The 20,018-nt window shown below is 40.0% G+C and overlaps 1 protein-coding gene across 2 annotated transcripts in view; it reads left to right on the top strand.

Annotated features, from left to right (window-relative positions):
- The first annotated feature begins 9,195 nt into the window (after positions 1 to 9,195).
- Positions 9,196 to 20,018, top strand: part of LOC308410401 (protein lifeguard 3) — a 50,357-nt gene continuing 39,534 nt past the window's right edge. Inside the window, exons 1-2 of one of the 2 annotated variants that reach the window (XM_080903706.1) lie at positions 9,372 to 9,384; positions 13,471 to 15,154. In XM_080903706.1, coding sequence (XP_080759832.1) covers positions 13,671 to 14,948 — 1,278 coding nt within the window. In that variant the 5' untranslated portion in view covers positions 9,372 to 9,384; positions 13,471 to 13,670 and the 3' untranslated portion in view covers positions 14,949 to 15,154. Of the gene's footprint in view, positions 9,385 to 13,470; positions 15,155 to 20,018 lie in introns of those variants that run through there. The other variant, XM_080903707.1, reaches the window with a different exon arrangement.

Raw genomic sequence — 20,018 nt, 5'->3', positions numbered from 1 at the left:
GTGGCCACTTCCCCTGATCATCCCTCATGTGTATTTAGTCTCTGTGTTTCTTACAGTCTGTGTCGCGTCGTCTGTGTTCCCACCCTCCGTGTTTCCATGCCTGGTCTGTTGTCTTCCAAGCCATTGCCATTTGTTTGGAAGTTGTGTTTTGATCGTGTCCTGTGGATTTTTGAAATTTGGCCATCAATTTCTGGAGCAAAGACTACTCACATTGTTGGAACTTTTGGTACAACCCTGTCTGGATTACGACTTTGATACAGGATATTGGACTGGACTAACGGAGTTAACGAGGTAATTGCAGGCTAGCCAACGCGTTACCAGGCTAACAGCTGACTGAGGAATCAGCTGACTGAACCTGCTACCAGGGTAACCAGATAAAATGGGGCCGAAGAGGACACCGACAGCTGAGGAAGTCGAGGACATTAAAAAGTCCCTTGACTTCATAATGGAGGAAATTTCTACTATCAGGTTGCAGCAGAAAAATATCATTGAAATTGTGGAGGAGGTAAAGCTCCTCCGCATCCAAAATGCCGAAAAAGATAAAGATTGCATACCTGGAAAGTAAGGTCGCTGACCTGGAACAATACTCCAGGATAAACGACGTCATCATCACTGGGCTCCATATTAAACCCCGGTCATACGCTCAGGCGGTGACCGCTGACAGCAACGAGGAACCTGGAGAGCTTGACATTAGCTCCACGGAACAACAGGTGGCTGCTTTCCTGCGGTCCAAAGGGATTGCCCTGGACTGTAACTCTGTCGAAGCATGCCACCCTCTTCCCAGGAGGAACGGCAACATACCGGCTATTATATTAAGGTTTGTAAATCGAAAGCACAAGATTACGCTGCTGAAACAAGGAAGAAAATTAAAAGGATCTAATGTCTTTATCAATGAACATCTAACCAAACACAACGCTGAAATAGCCAAAAAAGCGCGACACCTTAAGAAGCTGGGAAAAATCCAAGGCACTTGGACGACGAACTGCAAAATATTCATTAAACTAAACGGATCACCAGAGGAAGCCAAAGTTCTGACCATTAAAAATATGGCGGATCTCGAAAAATATCAGTGAGCAACACGATCTGGACGGCAAACAAGGTAACAGACAACCACACACTCACTTATGACACACACTGGAAGGAAGAACTCAGATACATCTGGAAGAATCAGCTGCATCAGTCAGACAGTTGCAGAATATGATCAATTGGAACTGAAAACATTTAACTATATGGATCACAATACACACGACTTGGAATATGAAATAGATCCAGACAACTTTTTCTCATCTAACAATTGCTGCTACTATACAAATAAAGACTACAATCAGAGGATTAAAACTGAGAATAAATTATCAATTATCCACTTTAACTGTAGAAGTCTCTATGCTAATTTTAGTCATATCAAAGAATATCTTAACCAGTTTTCACATCCATTTAGTGTCATTGCCTTATCAGAAACTTGGATCAATATGGAAAAAGGAACAGACTTTGAACTGGAGGGTTATGAATTCACATTTATAACTAGGTGAAACAAAGGAGGAGGAGGAGTGGCCTTGTATGTGGACAAATCCTTGAAATTTAATGTGGTGGAAAAGATGACGATGGTGATTGATAATGTACTAGAATGTATTACAGTTGAAATTTGTAAAGAAAAAAGTAAAAATGTAATCATTAGCTGTATATACAGAGCTCCAGGTAGTAGTATTGAGACATTCAAAGACTGGATAGAAGAAACATTTATTGAAATAGCTCGCAAAAAAGTTTTCATTTGTGGAGACTTCAATATTGATTTGCTAAACCCAAATAAACATAAAACCACTGAGGAATTTATAAACACAATGCACTGTATGAATCTATTCCCTAAAATTACTAGACCTACCAGGATTACATCACATTGTGCAACTCTCATAGACAACATTTTTGCAAATGACATTGAAAATAAGACTGTAAGTGGACTCCTGATTAACGACATAAGTGACCATCTTCCAATTTTTACAATCTATGATAGGAATTACAAGATCAATAAAATGGACAGTAAAAAAGAGTACAGACGAGTAAGAACAGAAGAAAGAATGAATGCATTTAAAAAAGATTTATTGAAGGAAAACTGGGGTGAAGTATATCAGGAACAGGACGTTAATAGTGCTTATAATAAATTCCTTAGAATATTTACATTGCTGTACAATACCAACTGTCCAATAAAGCAATATAGTAGGAAACAGAAATATATGGACTGTCCATGGATAACAAAAGGTCTGCAAAATGCATGTATAAAGAAAAATGCTCTATACAGAGAGTTCTTAAGAACGAGAACTAAAGATGCTGAAATCAGATACAAAAGATATAAAAATAGGTTAACTAATATACTTAGATTTAGTAAAAAGGAATACTATAAGAAGCAATTAGATATAAATAGAAATAATAATAAAAGATTATGGGAAATCCTGAACAGTGTTATAAAATGTGGGACTGGACAAAAGAACTATCCCAAGTATTTCATTTGTAATGACCATGAAGAATACAATATGGATGTTGTGGCAAATAGTCTCAATGAATTCTTTGTAACTGCTGGACCAAATTTAGCAAGAACAATCACTCATCCTGGGAAAGCACAGGAAAAACCCGATACACTGACAGAAATCCATATTCTATGTTTCTCACAGCCGTTGATGAAAATGAAGTTCTTGAAATTGTCAAATGTAAAAATCACAAATCTTTGGATTGTAATGATATTGATGTGATAGTGGTTAAAAGAGTCATTGAGGCTATTATAAAACCATTTACTTACATCTGTAATTTATCATTTCAAACTGGTCGATTTCCAGACAGAATGAAAATGGCAAAAGTTATACCTCTATACAAATCTGGAAACAAACACCATTTCACAAACTACAGGCCTGTCTCTTTACTACCTCAATTCTCAAAAGTTCTTGAAAAACTGTTTAAAAACAGACTGGAAAAATTTATAGATAAACATAAACTACTCACTGAGAGTCAGTACGGATTCAGATCAAGCAGATCAACATCATCGGCACTATTAGATTCAATAGAATACATCACAAATTCCATAGACAAAAAGCAATATGTGGCTGGGTTATTCATAGACTTGACAAAGGCATTTGACTCTATAGATCATGATATATTAATAAGAAAACTGGAACGTTATGGTGTCAGAGGGGTAGTTTTAGATTGGGTCCGGAGTTATTTAAGTGACAGAAAGCAGTTTGTGAAAATAAATGGTGGTTGCTCCTTATGTATGGACATTGCTTGTGGTGTACCCCAAGGGTCAGTTTTGGGTCCAAAATTCTTCAACTTGTACATTAACGACATCTGTAAAGTGTCCAAAGTATTAAAAATGGTTCTCTTTGCTGACGATACAAACATTTTTTGCTCTGGTGATGATCTGCAGAATTTATTGGAGGATATGACTAATGAAATAAGTAAAGTGAAGTTCTGGCTTGATAAAAACAAATTATCATTAGATTTATTCAAATTTAATGATAAACTTATGTTATTTGGAAATAGTAGTTTAAATACAAATGCAAAGATTCAAATAAATGGTGTTGATATTGAAAGAGTCAGTGAAAATAAATTTCTGGGGGTAATAATAGATGAAAAACTTAACTGGAGAGCTCACGTAAGATATATTCATTCCAAAGTATCACGAAGCATTGCAGTACTAAACAAGGCAAAACAGGTATTCGACAGAACATCACTTCATATTCTCTACTGTTCACTGGTTTCACCATACTTAAGCTATTGTGCAGAGGTCTGGGGCAATAACTATAAAACCACATTACATTCACTTTTTACTCTTCAAAAGAAAGCAATTCGAATCATCCACAATGCAGGTTATAGGGAACATACAAACTCACTATTTTTGCAGTCTGAAATATTGAAAATTGACGATATAGTGAAATTCCAAACAGCACAAATTCTATTCAAAGCAAAAAATAAAGAACTGCCAGGTAATATTCAGAGTGTGTGGTTTTTTTTTTTTGTTTTTTTTTTTTGTTTTTTTTTGTTTTTTTGTTTTTTGAAAGAAGGAAGTTATAATTTAAGGGGTTTTTGTAACTTCAAAACAATGAAGGTACGTACTACAAGAAAAGGCTTTTGTGTTTCTGTTCAAGGAGTGAAACTATGGAACAAACTGAATATGGAATTAAAGCAATGTCCAAACATAAAACTGTTCAAAAAGAGTTATAAAAATATGATCTTCTCGATCTATAAAGAAAAGGAAAATATTTAAATTAAGTGAATGTCTCTATTTAAAAACAAACAAACAAAAAATTCATGATGTGATATTATAGTATATCAGAAATCTGTTCACTATTTTTATTACAAATTATATCAGTAAGGAAGCTGACTAAATATTCACTGATAATTTATGGGACAGGGGTGGGATTAAATAAGTGTATACTTCTTCCCACTCCCTTTCAACATGTAAATTAATCAGAATGTTTTTTTGTATGTAATTTGTATAGTATATATTTTTTTCTCTCATTTCTTTTCTAAATGTACTTGTATATTGTTCACATGTTGAAATAAATTACCTATCAATCAATCAATAGCCTCACCATAGTTTGTTCCCAGTTTAGGTTTTTGTTTAGCCACGCCATCCCTGCTGTATTTGCACACCTTGTTTTCAGCCATATTAAAGGCTCGCCTTCTGTTAAAGCTCACTCCCGTCTGTTCACTTGTGTACGCACCTGGGTCCATTACACGCATTCTCCACTCGGTCCGTCACAGCGGACTGTGACACCTCCAGGCTGGGCACACAGCAGGAGGGAGGCCAAGGAGCCCCCCAGCCAGGCTGAGAGGACCCCCAGAGACCCAGCAGCCACAGTCGATCACAGCCCCGGTGCAGAGAGCGCCCTCTGAGGAAACACTGGAGATATGACACAATAGGATATATACAGGGTAAAATGATAAAATAAGAACAGGATACAATATAAATATAAATAGAGTAAGAAGGTTAAAAAAATGAATAAGAATAAAATCAATAAATATTAGGTAAAGTCTAAATTAATAATAGAATAACAGGATAGAATAAATAAACGCTAAGTAAAAGCTAAATTAAAAAGGTGGGTCTTGAGCCTGTTCTTAAAAACATGTACGTTCTCTGCGGCCCTGAGCTCCTCCGGCAGGCTGTTCCACAGACGAGGACCATACCACTGAAAAGCTGCCTCTCCGTGAGTATGTGTCCTGACTTTAGGGACTATCAAAAGGCCAGCACCAGAGGACCTCAGGGTCCGCGAGGGTTCGTATGGTAAAAGCAGATCTGAGAGATAAGAAGGCCCAAGACCATTAAGACATTTAAAAACCAATAAAAGAACTTTAAAATCGATCCTGAAACACACGGGGAGCCAATGCAGCGATTCTAAAACCGGTGTAATGTGGGCCCGCCCTCTGGTCTTCGTCAGCACACGAGCTGCCGAGTTTTGCAAAAGTTGTAAAGTTGAAATATTCTTCTTAGGAAGACCAGAGAGCAGGGCATTACAGTAATCAATGCGACTGGTAATAAAAGCATGCATCAGCATCTCCGTGTTGGCCCGAGAGAGAATAGGGCGGACTCTGGCTATATTTTTTTTTTTTTTTTTTTTTTTTTTTTTTTTTTTAGATGATAAAATCCAATTTTGGTTACATGTTTAACATGTGGGATAAAACCAAGCTCAGTCAAAAATAACACCCAGGTTTTTCACTTGTAGCGAAGGACATAGTGAAAATGCCTGTAATTTAGACAAGAGTTTCTCTCTCTGAGCCTCGGGACCGACGATTAAAACTTCAGTTTTGTCCTGGTTAAGCTGTAAAAAGTTTTCTGCCATCCAAGATCGTATATCTAAGATACAGTTAAAAAGGGCATCCATTGGTCTGGTGTCATCAGGAGACACGGAGATGTACAGCTGCGTGTCATCAGCGTAACTGTGGAAGTTCACTCCATGCCTCCTGATGACACTGCCGAGAGGGAGCATATACAAATTAAAAAGTACAGGGCCTAAAACCGACCCTTGAGGCACACCACATGTCATTCTATGGATCTTAGAGGAGCATGTATCCATACTCACCATAAAAGTTCTGTTAGAGATAGGAAGTGAACCAGTTATGTACAGCACCAGAGAGGCCCACCATGTGTTTCAGTCTGTTTAAAAGAATAGCGTGGTCTACTGTATCAAAGGCTGCGCTTAGATCCAGTAGCACCAGGACTGAGAGCTTTTGGGAGTCCCAGTTACATCTAAGATCATTTAAAACCTTTAGGAAAGCCATCTCTGTGCTGTGGTTCACCCTAAATCCAGACTGGAATATCTCCAGGATCTGTCTATCATTGAGAAAATCAGTAATCTGAGTAAAAACAAGTTTTTCTAAGATTTTACTTAAAAATGGTAAGTTGGATACAGGTCTGTAGTTATTAAAATCATTACAATCCAAATTTCTCTTCTTCAGAAGGGGCCTCACCACCGCCGTTTTAAAGGCAGCAGGGAAGACACCCAACTGAAGAGAGCAATTCATCATGTATAAAAGCTCAGCCTCAAAAAATCCATAAAGTGTTTTAAAGAGTGAAGAAGGGATTGGATCTAAAAGACATGTGGTGGGTCTCACTGTGGAGAAAACTTTCTGAAGGTTCTCAGCATTAACCAGGACAAAGCTGTCCAGTGTCTCCTCAGGTACAATCGAGCCATCAGATGTGTTTACAAACATATCGCGATTAGATAAAATATCAGATCTGATGGCGCTGATTTTTCCCCTGAAGTGGTCTGCAAACTGCTCACAGAGTGAGTCTGTGGGGGTTCTTTAGGAGCTGTTAAAATCAGGGTTAAATAAATTATCTATGGTGGAAAAGAGGACCTTGGGATTATTTTTGTTATTACTGATTATTTTGGCGAAGTATGAATTTCTTGAGTTCCTTAATGTATTATTGTACATTTTAAGTTGCTCGCAAAATATTTGATGGTTGATAGTATTTTTATTTTTCCTCCACCTCCTTTCTGCTGCCCTGCAATTTCTTTTGAGTTTTTTGACTTCTTCGTTTCTCCAGGGTGATACGTGTTTTACGTTAATCTTTTTGGTGGTGAGTGGAGCAACGGAGTCAAGGCTTTTCTTCAGTTTGCTGTTGAAATGATTAAAAATCAGATCGCAGGGTGCAGGTAAAATCACAGGGGGGCATTCATCTAAAACCCTGGTAAAATTTGCAGCCACTTCAGAGGTTAGATAGCGCCTCCTCACAGTTCGCACCGAGGTCTCCCGCTGAATAAAACCGGTGATGTTAAAAAACACACAGTAGTGGTCAGAGACAGCCAAGTCAACAACAGAGGACACGCTGGTGGACAGCCCATGGGTGATGACCAGGTCCAGAGTGTGTCCTCTGTTGTGAGTCGGCTGCGTGACATGCTGGGTAAAATCCAAACAGTGAAGAATGTTTAAGAATTCTTTTGCTGCAGGGTCAGAAGGATTATCTATGTGCAGGTTAAAATCACCGGTTAAAATTATCATATTATAGTTTGAATGTATGTTTGTTAAAAATTCTGAGAATTCCTTGATAAAAGCAGCGCTGTCTTTAGGTGGTCTATAAATTGTGACAGATAAAACTGGAGGGCTGCTGAAAACAATAGCATGGAATTCAAAAGTGGTAAAATGATCAAATAAAATTTGTTTGGAGGTGAGTGTGTTGTTGGTTAAAGATGCAGTCTCACCACCTCTCTTACCACTTCTAATAGAAAAAGAGAAATTAAAATTTGGTGGGGAGGCCTCAGTGAGAACAACTGGTGCATCCGAGCCCAGCCATGTTTCAGTTAAAAATAAACAGTCAAGTTTATTATCTAAAATTAAATCATTAATAATAAAAGACTTGTTCGACAGAGAGCGTACATTTAAAAGTGCCATGCTGATTGAGACTGGTGGATTTTTGACAATAGAGTTGGATGGATGTTGATATTTTTGAAGAGGCCGGAGGTTATTAATGTTTTTGGAGTTACTGGATTTATGATAATTCTGTTGCTCTCTGTTTGTGATTATGACGGGTATTGTGTTGACTGTGGGAGAGAGAGAGGTCCTAGTCCAGAGTTTTGTGTATTACTGTTAAAAGTGGAACAAATATAGGAGCTGGGACCAAGGGGACATCAGTCAGTGGCAGACGGATCAGCAGGTAATGTCAGTTTGGGGTAGTGACAGGGCAATGTGCGGGAGTGCTGTACGCCAAATGCCAAATTGGCGGACAGCAAACGGCGTCCCCAGGCGTTGAGGTGGAGCCCGTCTGCCCCAAAAAGATGCCTCCTCTCCCAGAAGGCATCAAAGTTGTTAATAAAACCCACGCCGTGGGAGACACAGGCGGAGGAAAGCCAGGTGTTAAGGCTGAGCAGCCGGCTGAAACGGCCTATCCCTCTGCCACAGGTGGGGGTGGGCCCGGAGATAAAAGCACTCACCTGCAACTGACCAAGGAGGCTGAAGAGTTGGAGGAAGTCCAACTTCAGCAGCTCAGATTGCTGTTTGGGGATGTCATTGGTGCCGATGTGGCTGATGAGCCGGTTAACCTGTGGGTGGGATGCCAGAATGTTGGGAATTCTGTCCACTATGTCAACAACAGTGGCTCCCGGGAACGACAGCGTGAGCGCCCCCCTCATCCGCACGTTCCTGACGATGGAATCCCCGAGGACCAGCGTGGAGAGAGGAGGTGCCACCGGGGGCTGTTGGCCATCTGAGACGCCCGCGCCGCGACACCGGGGGTGTTCAGATGGAAATGCGCCAGCCGGACTGCGTGAGTGACTCCCAGGTAGCCGCGCCGTGGGTCCTCTTCTCCGAGGAGCCGGGGTAAAGCACAGCTCTCCGCGGTGAGTTTGCACCACAGCGTCGGGTTGCCCGCCGCGACTCCGGGGGCGTAGTGGTGGAGATGGCGCAGACCTCAGCGACACAGCGGGATGGCGAGGGCTAGCGGTCAGAGGAGGAAAGTCCACAGGATCCAGGACATTGAATTTATTCTCCAGTACTACCGCGCCGGAGGGGTGAGGGTGCGAGAGACGGATCCTCCTGCCCCCTCTGCAGCCACCACGCGTCTCAGCCACGGTCCATGGCGCTGGTTGGAGTGGAGTGGAGCTGACCAGAGCCTTGTGTCTGGCCCCTAGCTGAAACCAGGAGTTCTCGTCCTTGGCAGAAGCACCAGCGACGCAAGTTGAGAGCCTGTGTTGACTGTTGGCAGGCTCTTGGGACACAGCAGCTGGATGGTGCACTGTGTCGGCTAGCTCAGCGCTAGTAGCGGTGGTTTGAGCTTTGCCAAGGAGGATCGTGTCAAGTTCGCATTCAGCCCCCTGGATTTGGTATAGCGTGGATATCCTTTGTTCCAGCTCGATCACTTTTTGGCTCAGGTTGATGCAGCTTTCACAGCTGGATGTTGAGGTAAGTGGTGCCATTCCGGAATCTCGTACCGGCGACAGCGTCAAAAACAAAAATAGAAACTGCCACTTTAGCCTACGTTAGCTAAAAAGTCAGTCGTGACGCAGCAAAAAAAGCGTTTCAGATCAGTATCCAGCAAAAGTCGAGTCAAAGAGTCCAGGAGTGTCCAGGAGTGTCGAGCACGACAACAGGACGCCCATATTTTAATAATATGTATGCATTAAGTCCATAGTAACTACATTAATTGCAAAAAAGTGCAACAAACTACAAAAAAAATTGAAAATCGTTTTTGGTTTTTTTTTTTTTAAATATATTTCTACTTGGAGAAATTTAAGAGGCTTATCCCTCAAAACTTTAAATACAAAAAAGTTGCAAAAAATAGTTTACAACAACAGGAAATTTATTTTGAGTGTCTTCATAGTTTTATTTTTGAGATACACCAATTTTTATATACTGTAGGAAAAACGACAAACAATCCTATGATGCAAATTTGCAAAGAAAACAGCATGTGCATCAAAATAAACTATTTTAAGCAGTGCAATTCGAGTTCTAAGCATCCCAGCAACTATTCAGAAAAGCATAAAGTCAAACATGACTTATAAAAACACCAGTATAGGCTCTTAAGGCCTACAAGTAAAAAAACTACATTTTCCACGAAAATGACATCACTTCCGGTTTCGGGCAGAAAATGGTGGACATGCAATCGTTCGCACTGACGTCTGTTTCAATGTGGGAAGTGTTACGAACAGCTGATCAGATCGGCAAAGCGTGTTTCTAGAATATTATGTTTTTGTTCCCGCAAGCTCTTTTCATGCAATTTTTGCAAAGCTTTATGTGGAAGGAAACCATGACTTAGGACAAGCTGATGGCATAAGATGTACGTACAACTCTGGTTTCATATGCAAAAAAAATTATTGCGCTAGCTTACGCGGTTCCCGGTTCTACAGGGATTTAAAAATAGTTACGCAAAACAGAGCGTGCCTGCTCCGACCGGCTTTAAAGGGTTAAACATGTAACAATCGAATCGCATCTTTCCATTGCCAGCCATCTCATTTTGTACAAATCCAGCCAACTCTTCCAAGTTTGTGTATTTTTTAAACCCTTACAAGAATTGAAATGTGTCCCAAATATCTGTATCCCATCAGAGGCAAGTTTCCTAAAGGAGAGGTAGTAGCTGCTCCACCATAGGACCAGTAGGACCTCCAGCACACAATGAACACTTAATTAACATTAACACATTTATTAAAACACAATTTTAAGCAATAACCCTTTTCTTTTAGTGTGTTTCAATTTGTTCCTACCGCGCCATTGGAACGGTGTACTATCCAGTAACAGCATCCAGCTGGCAGAAGCATACACCTGCAGCAAGGAGAATCTACCAGGCAGGATAGCACAGCGGAGTCATCAGATGAAGTGGTTCATCCAGCAGGAACAGGATACCAAAAGGGGAGAGAAAAAACACAAAGCATAGTCATGACTAACTCAGTGTCACTAACAGCTCATCTAGCAGTCTTAACATCATAAGGATACAGGCTGGTCCATATAAAAAATATTAACAGAAAAAATAAATGCTGTTAACCAAATTTTCTTAGGCAAAAACACATAATCTTGATATTTGACCTTGTATCAGCCGCCATATTGGAAAGGTAGCCAGGTTTCCTTAGCTGCTAGCTTGCTAACAGTCTGCTATCCAGCCCGGTAATAACTTCATTAACATTTTTTACAACATTTAGCTTTCTTCCTTAACAAAAACATCGCAGTTGTGGATTTGAATCTCGCTGCAGCATAATAAGACCCAGAACATTCAATTTGAACATGTGCTGCAAGCTAACTCCCCAGAGGAGTTCATGCAATGGCCAATGCCTGTCGGATTCGGCTCATGACTTCTCTGTCTAACAACACATTAAAACATCAGTTTCAAGTACAAATGTTTCATAAACTTATCTACAGCGACTCATATTAAATGTACCCAAGTTTCCAGCTGGCAGTGGGCACAAGAACAACACTCCTCATCAGATCAAGGGAGGAAAAGAAAATTCTAGAGCTGGGCTGGGTGGCTGCTATGCTCACGGCATTGTGGCACGTTCAATGACTGCCAAATAATCAGAAATCTCATACTTAATTAATGACTATCAATTGAAACATATTTACTATACCTCAAAAAAGTATGAGTGTACCAATTTTAATTGCCCATTGCAAATATGGTAAGTCATGAGGGTGCTAACCATGCTCTATGACTCTATGACTGTATGACTGACAGTTTTGCTATGCACCAAAATGTCAGTTATGTTTAATGCTATAAATAAAAATAACTTTACTTATATTTTAAGATAGGTATGTTAAGATGTGGGAATGTTAAAGCATGAATATTAGCTGTTGTAATTAGTATATTTTAATGAGTCGGTTTTTTGCACTGCAGGAGTCACTTGGCTGAGTGACAAAAAGGTTCTTCCCACTGAAAACGCTATGTCCAGATGAACAAAATCCACTTTTGGGGATGTACTTACCTGGATGATTGAGCATGTATCAAGACAATGAGTCATTTACTTTAGTAAAACTGTAATGCAACAAGCACAAAAAATGGGCTGTAAAAAAAAAAAAAAAAAAAAAAAAAAAATATCCGAACTATAGCACCGACTTTTAAATAGCAATCAAGCCCAATAAACAGTTTCTTTTGTTAAAAGAGGGGCCTAATGTCCTCCACAGTTATGTGAGATGATAAAGCCATACAGAAAATGATTACTTCAAGATATAGCTGCTAAAAGTCGTTCTACTACCGAATTACGTGTATGTATCCTCTCTTGATTTATTTCCAAAGTTTACTCACTTGATTTGGATTACTGAATGGAACCTAATCATTTTATTAATCTATACACACAGAAATAGCCACACAAACTAAATTAGTTGGTCAAATTTTATTCAGACACTTGTTGAAATAATCACACAATGTAGTCCTTCTAATGACAGCAACATACTGTTGTTAGGAGGTGGTGGGATTGTCACATGCAGTGAGCTAGCATGATTTACTTAAAGCTGATGTGATTCCCAGATTGGATGAACTATTTGCATTTTCCTCATCATTATTTTTATTTTTGTTTTCTGATTGCTGATTGGTAGTGGTTGCCAGAATTATGCTTTCGCTTAAAATACAGTGTTAGCTACTAGTGCCTCAATTTCTTGGTTGTCTAAGAAATTCATCCTATCAGAGCCTTCAAAAACAAAAAAATAAAAACAAAAAATATACTTTACAAAACATAATTCCAATTAAAATAGTTAGCTGGGTAAAATGCCACATGTTTTATGTTATGGTACAGTTAGTGCGATTCTTGATTCTTATGATAAAATGTAATTATATTTTAATCCCACAAATCTCTTTTTTCTTTTTATGAGAGCTCACACACTTAAAGGATATCCCAAAGTCACACATTTTACAACAGCAACCTCATTTTATAAATGCAATACACTAAAAAACAAGGGGAATAAAAGCAAAACATTAAGAGCTTTTTACAGAATAAATTGCATGACTGCAGTGAGAAAGCAGTAACATCACGACAATGTCAGTAGGGACTGGGGAGAGGGTTTTAGGAAGGATTCGAGTGCCGGTCTTACAACTGCAGCACAGATCATAATAAAATTGCTATTTGCTTGGGTATTACCTTCATGAATGACATCCATATTAATAGGAAGCAAATTCTGCATCTTCAAGTTAGGATTTTAAGGGGGATAAGGGGCAGGGACACCAACTGATGTGCAACTTCTACTAAAGCTTTAGCATAGGAGTAATACTAATGATTCTTGACGCCAGCGAGGCTGACAAAGTGGTGAATTTCCTATTACTGACATCATTTAGAAACTAGGGTTTGACTCCTGCGTGAGACCGTAATTTTCTTTACTTTTCTTTATTTATGTAATTTTTGTTTTCACTGGCAATTTAGTGTTAGGTTAGGACAAAAAACAAATTAGGAAGGTTAAAGACAGAACATTACTAGATTGTGGTTTTAATTAAAATGTAACCTTTGACAATGCTGAACACATGAGAAGCTATTAGGCATATCACCCAATTTGTAATATTCCTAAACATTTCTTAAGGCAGACAAGACACTCCTGCTCACTCCTCCCCACCCCCAACAACAGCATCCAATACACACTCAACACAAGGCTCCAGCCTGTCTCTCTCAACCACCCAGGTTAGGAGGGAACTGAGGAGGATTAATGGCAAGAAGGCAGCGGGCCCAGATGGCATCAGCTCGAGGGTCGTCAGGTCCTGCGCGGACCAACTGTGTGGGGTGATGGAGCACCTCTTCAACCTGAGCCTGAGGTTGGGAAGAGTCCCACAGCTCTGGAAAACCTCCTGTGTTGTACCAGTGCCAAAGACTTCACGCCCCAAGGACCTCAACAGCTACAGGCCGGTGGCTCTGACATCCCACCTGATGAAGACCCTGGAGCGGTTGGTCCTGGCTCAGCTTCGGCGCCTAACAAGCTCATCACTGGACCCACTTCAGTTTGCCTACCAGCCTGGCATTGGAGCGGATGATGCCGTCATTCACCTCCTACATCGTTCCCTCGCTCACCTGGAGACCGCTGGAAGCACTGTGAGAATCATGTTCTTTGATTTCTCCAGTGCCTTCAACACTATTCTTCCCTCGGTTCTGAAGGACAAGCTGGAGAACTCTGGAGTGGACCATCACCTCACTACCTGGATTTTGGACTACCTCACCGACCGACCACAGTATGTGAGGACTCAGGGCTGTGTGTCGGACAGGGTCGTCTGCAGTACGGGGGCCCCACAGGGAACGGTTCTGGCTCCGTTCCTCTTCACCATCTACACTGCAGACTTCTCCCACAATTCCACCCAGTGCTTCCTGCAGAAGTTCTCTGATGACTCTGCAATAGTCGGCCTCATCACTGATGGGGACGACAAGGAGTACAGAGGACTGACTCAAGACTTTGTGGACTGGTGCCAGCTGAACTACCTCCAGATCAACGCCAGTAAAACCAAGGAGCTGGTGGTAGACTTCCGCAGGCACAAGCATTCTCCACTGCAACCACTGAACATCCAGGGTATGGACATTGAGGCTGTGGACAGCTACAGGTACCTTGGTGTTCATCTGAACAACAGACTGGACTGGACTCATAACTCAGACGCCCTCTACAGGAAAGGGCAGAGCAGGTTGTACCTGCTGCGGAGACTCAGGTCGTTTGGGGTGGAGGGCCCACTCCTGAAGACCTTCTATGACTCTGTGGTGGCTTCTGCTATCTTTTATGGTGTGGTCTGCTGGGGCGGCAGCATCTCTGCTGGGGACAGGAAGAGACTGAACAGGGTGATCCGAAGGGCCAGCTCTGTTCTAGGATGCCCTCTGGACCCAGTGGAGGTGGTGAGTGACAGGAGAATGGCAGCTAAGCTGTCATCCCTGTTGGACAACGTCTCCCACCCCATGCAGCAGACTGTGACAGCACTGAGCAGCTCCTTCAGTGGGAGACTGTGGCACCCACGGTGTGGGACGGAGAGATTTCGCAGGTCTTTCCTCCCCACTGCTGTCAGACTCCACAACAAAGACTTTAACTGAACAAACACACACATCCACACATGTGCAATAACACTAAGTGCAATAATCCTTTCTGGCATCGTTGTATTTTTACTCAGTTGTATATAGCATTCGTATTCTATTTTTATCTTATTGTATATTTTTATTCTATTTTATTCTACTGTATATAGTATATTATTTTATTCTATTCTGTACAGCTGTGTACTGTATTCTTATTGTATTCTAATTTTTGCGTCATAACTTTTGCACTGTCCACTTCCTGCTGTGACAAAACAAATTTCCCACGTGTGGGACTAATAAAGGTTATCTTATCTTATGCTGGCTGGGTCAGTGTCATTTTTGTTGTAATTGATGTCTGGTTTGTTCTGTTCCCTAGTGATGGGTAGGGATGGGTACCAGTATCTGACATAAACAGTAGTAACCAGACCGAAAAGCAGCGCTCATTTCCGTGCTTTTTTTTTTTTTCCTGAAATGTCATACACTTTGGATTCTAGCCAATCATTTTACCTTTGCAAGGATAGTAGGCGGGCCCAGGTACATACGTTCTTTTAGAGCAGAGCTACAGATTGAAAATGCCCAAGGCAAAGCGGTCAAAGTCTGGCTGTACTTCACAGCAAAAGATGCAAACTCAGCAGCCTGCAACAAGTGCTTTAAGGTGATACTGTGCAAAGGAGGTAACTCCTCGAATCTGATGAAACACCTGGCGACGTACAGCATTTTGTTAAAAGTCGAGAAATGCGCCGTATTTGATAGCTTGCTGCGAGACCTCACACCGGGCACATCTACTGCGGGTGGGTTGTGTTCTCCATTCTTTAAGCACCGTTTCAAAAGTACCAGTTTGGTACTGGTATCGGATAAAACCTAAACGATACCCATCCCTAGTGATGGGTTCATGCTACTTATCTCTCTGCTTTAGGCTTTCCACACATGCGTGTGGAAGGATTGGGAGTTCTCAAAACAGACTCATGCTGTCAAATATAATTAAGCTTTTGCAACTGGAAATAATCATTTCTTTGAATAAAGTGGTCCTGAATGAGCTGTGATTATTTACCTGAATAAGAGTGAGCAAAACATAAAAGGAGGAGGCAGGAATACAAATGGCAAAGAGATGTTCATTACAAATGTAACTGAAATGTCACAAAGGATCGTAACCCGAGAGGAAATACATTTCCATTCAAACATGATTTAAAAAAACGTGGTTTCGTTGTGCGAGAACATTTTTTTTCATTTGGAAACAAACTTGTGTGGATAGATTTTACTTGTACTGACTGACAGATGTATTCAATTTCCCCAGCATTGTTTAGTGCTAATTGTCAGCTTTTGAGTAGATGCGTTTGCCCCTCAGGACACCGTCAAACTGACTGTTCTCAAAAGTCATTAATATACGTGCCAGTACTGACTCACTATTCAATATTCAACAAAGACGACATGCAAATATCAGAACTGTGGTGGTAAGAGAAGGCTGTGGTGATTTTCTTCATTGACCTTGAAAGCCAGCAGCGGTTTCTCGGCATTGCAAAATGTATGGCTATGTATAGCTATATAGTGATGTATTTAGTTTACTCAGTGCTGAGTGTTTTTCATGATTCTTCACAGAACTGATGTATTTGCCTGAGCTTGCTTTATCAGATGTTCCTTTTTTAATGATACAGTAATCATGCCGTCATTCAATTCACTTCATTTAAACTGTATTTATGTCTTTACTTCTCAAAAACAGTCAAACTAAAGGTGACTATTCCTCATCAAAAGGAATTAAACAGAAGCTATAATTATGCACCAATATTCTTTAAAGAAAAAAAATCGTTTCTATTCTATCCTTAAACGACGTCCATCAACAGACGATCACAGTTCTCTAGAAAATAACCTTAGCAATGACCCGAATCCAATCCACTGGAAGACATAATTGTTTCTGTTGTCAAAAACTTAAATGCGCAATTGATTTTGTTTCTTATTTAGAAAGTTTTAACTGAATAAAATTTTATAGCTCAGAGTTCTGACCAATATCTAAGTACATTTCCACTTCTTTGATATGACTAAGGCCTTTACTGTGAAACAAACATGAATTATGGACTTAAAAAGCATATTATTAAGTTTAACTGCACACTCTCATCTTATTATTGATCATCTTTAAGTTTCGAAAGCAACTAACAGCATTCTTGGAATTTTACCTGCTCTTATTTGTGCAGTCAGTGCGTTTGCTGTTGATTTAAAACTCGTCTAATTAATTATTCAAGGGTATTATTTTCTACAGTGAATCTATTTCCTGCATCAGCGATGCCAGTAATGGCTCCCAGAGGATTCTGGAGTGCCATACTTTCACCTCCTCTGCTTATAAGAAAGTGCCTTCATAATAGGGCTGCAAACAAATTCAACACACAAGCACACAAAAATCGATGTTTCAAGGACTTGCAGTGTTTAACAAAGTACTAAGTGAATCTCTGTTCTTGTTAAAGTGCAAGTTTTTTTTTTTCCAGTATCCTCTATTCCGCTGAAGCTGTTTCAAAGATGTAATACCAGCTACAATGCAGCTGAATAGTTTAGGTGAACTTAAATAGAGTGTAAATTGAGTTTTGTGTGACTCATCATGCTATTGTAGCAGAAGTCTGAAATGCCTTCCAAGTCCCACTCTTTGTTCAGAGCCCTATTGTATTATTAAAGAAATACAAAGTTAATGACTTTATTTTTCTTGTAAAGGTATATTTAATCAAAGCTAACAGTGGCTAAAGTGGACACAGAGGACCAGCTGTTTCATCTGCCTGGTAATTGATGTTAATCTCAAGTATTACATAAACACACAGACATGTTACATATAATAAATAAATGTGAAGAGAAATGTGGGAGTAGTTATTTATAAAACCGCATTTCCATGGAGAAATAATGAAGATAATCTCCAAACGGGCTCTAGTCGTGACATAAATGATTCTCCCGTTGATTCGTTTAGATTAGTTAGAAATATTGGGGACATATGTGCTTCGAAGCCTGCGGTGAACTTTGCATGGTCTTTATGAAACGGAGCGATTGGAATTTTTAATTAAAGGTGTTAGAAATAAATGACCAGACACAAGGTGTTTTGAACAGGATGTGATGTGTCATATTTAAAAGAAGGGACCGTGGCTTTTCTTCTTCACAACTTTTTAAAAATCTGCTTCTCTCATTTAAAAGATGGCTGATTAAACCTCTTATCTGTTCTGGTGTTATGTCATGGTAAATCATGTTCAGTTTAACAAACCTTAAACTCAAGTTTGCAAAAAAAACAACTTTTTCTGAAATAAGCCCACTGCACAAAAAAGCCATATAACCGTGATAAGCAGGACAACTCTTCAGATTATATTAGATTAGAGGAGATGAGTTACAGGGACAAAAAAAAGAAAAAAGCATTTTAGTACATGTACCAATATAATCTGAAGACACCAGAAAGGAACCCCCTAAAAGTATTATCAAGATATGTTGTCTCAAACTAAGGAATGTTTTGTGCCTTTAATGAACAATGTCCCCCAAATTACCACTCAGAGAGCCATTTAAACTTTGAGGCCAGTGGACAAAATAAACTACAATCATTTCTTCTAAAAATGTCCAACTGCACAGACTTCACTTCCAGAATAGTTTTTGACTGAAGGAAAAAAACGTCCAGATGAAAAAATGCTGACCACCAAGAGTTAATATCTCTATACAGAGTTTAAATAAGGAGGCATGAGGCAAGTTCCTCATCCAGAAGACCCGGTTAGCATGGGCCTGGTTAGGTGTAAACACTTACAGCTACTTGGTTAGGAAACAATCATGGTTCATGTTATACATAAACCATGTGATGAAAAATGAGCAGTGTCATTTCAATAAGCAGAGAACATTTGGAAGAACTGCATATGGTTTATTGAGATAGAAAAATTAATGAATTTATTTGGCAATTAGACTCTGATGACCCATCATGGCAGGACTAAGTGGTTATAGGATTTAGGACGGGACACCCCCAGAGTCTAAGTGCTGGTGGTGGTGAAGATGAAGAGTGAGGCTTGGATGGAGCGCTGAGTGACTCTGATGACAAGGAGACTGGGAGGAGGTGGGTTGCATGAATGAAAGTCTGAAAGGGAGAATGATGGAGAGGACCACACAGATTCACGGAACTGCTCTTCACTGGATCTTTGTGTTAACTAGTAGTTGAACAGTTCCTACCTAAAAAGTACCTAAAAAAGTGGCTAGTGTGTGCATAGCTGCACTTTGGCTGTGCATAATATTAAAGATCACAAGCAGAAATAGTCAAAGCCTGAGCAGCTGCAGGCAATACCAAAGAAATGCATACGATATTGTTTTACATCCCACTATTTGCTTAACAAGCATCACCACAATATTTGAATTAGTTCTGTTCATTTGTTACACGCCATCTATTGTAGCCACTGTTGGAATAACAGGCTTAGATTAACCTTACGACATGAACAAACAAAAAACCCTGATCGGTTTTATCAGCTATTTCCTCATCCTTACATATATGATGATAAATGATGGAAGAGACAGGCCAAAAAAACCTTTGTTGTTTTTTAGAATTATGGCAAATACTACAAGTGTAGGCTGTCATCAACTGTCACCTGCAGCAATGTGTTAGTCGGGAATTAATAGAAAATGTTTTCAGGTAAAAGAATGACTCACCAGAGCGGCTGCTGGGCTGCCAAGCTGAACAACATTTTATCACAATCTGCTACTTACAGCTTTTATAATCTGTTCTTTATGATACTAACAGAGCTGAATGTTGCTGTGTGCAGTCAGTGTCCTGACTGCTCTGTACACCTTAGTGCTTTTGAATCAATGAACCTCTTAAAAAGAAAAAACATTACCAGTATGGATAATTACAAGGCTGCCAGCCTGACTTAGATTAGAAAAAGATTTCTCTAATTCTCTAATTCTAAGAATTTTTCAGTATGTTTTACAAGTTAAAGAACAGCAGTGGTGAAGGGATGTAGGCAGCATGCATCCAGGGTTTGATTCCTGGCTGTGTATAGCTGATCCAGCAAATGCTGTTTGGTAATTTTAAAGAACCTACAGAGTTAACTACCCTGAGAAAGTCCAGCTAGGAGTTCCAGTGCTGAGGGCGAGAGACTTAAA

The sequence above is a fragment of the Rhamphochromis sp. 'chilingali' genome (assembly GCF_963969265.1).
Source record: "Rhamphochromis sp. 'chilingali' genome assembly, chromosome: 14".
NCBI classification, from domain to species: Eukaryota; Metazoa; Chordata; class Actinopteri; order Cichliformes; family Cichlidae; genus Rhamphochromis; species Rhamphochromis sp. 'chilingali'.
Note: the sequence above shows the minus strand (reverse complement) of the source record. Positions and strands in the feature narration are given on the sequence as shown.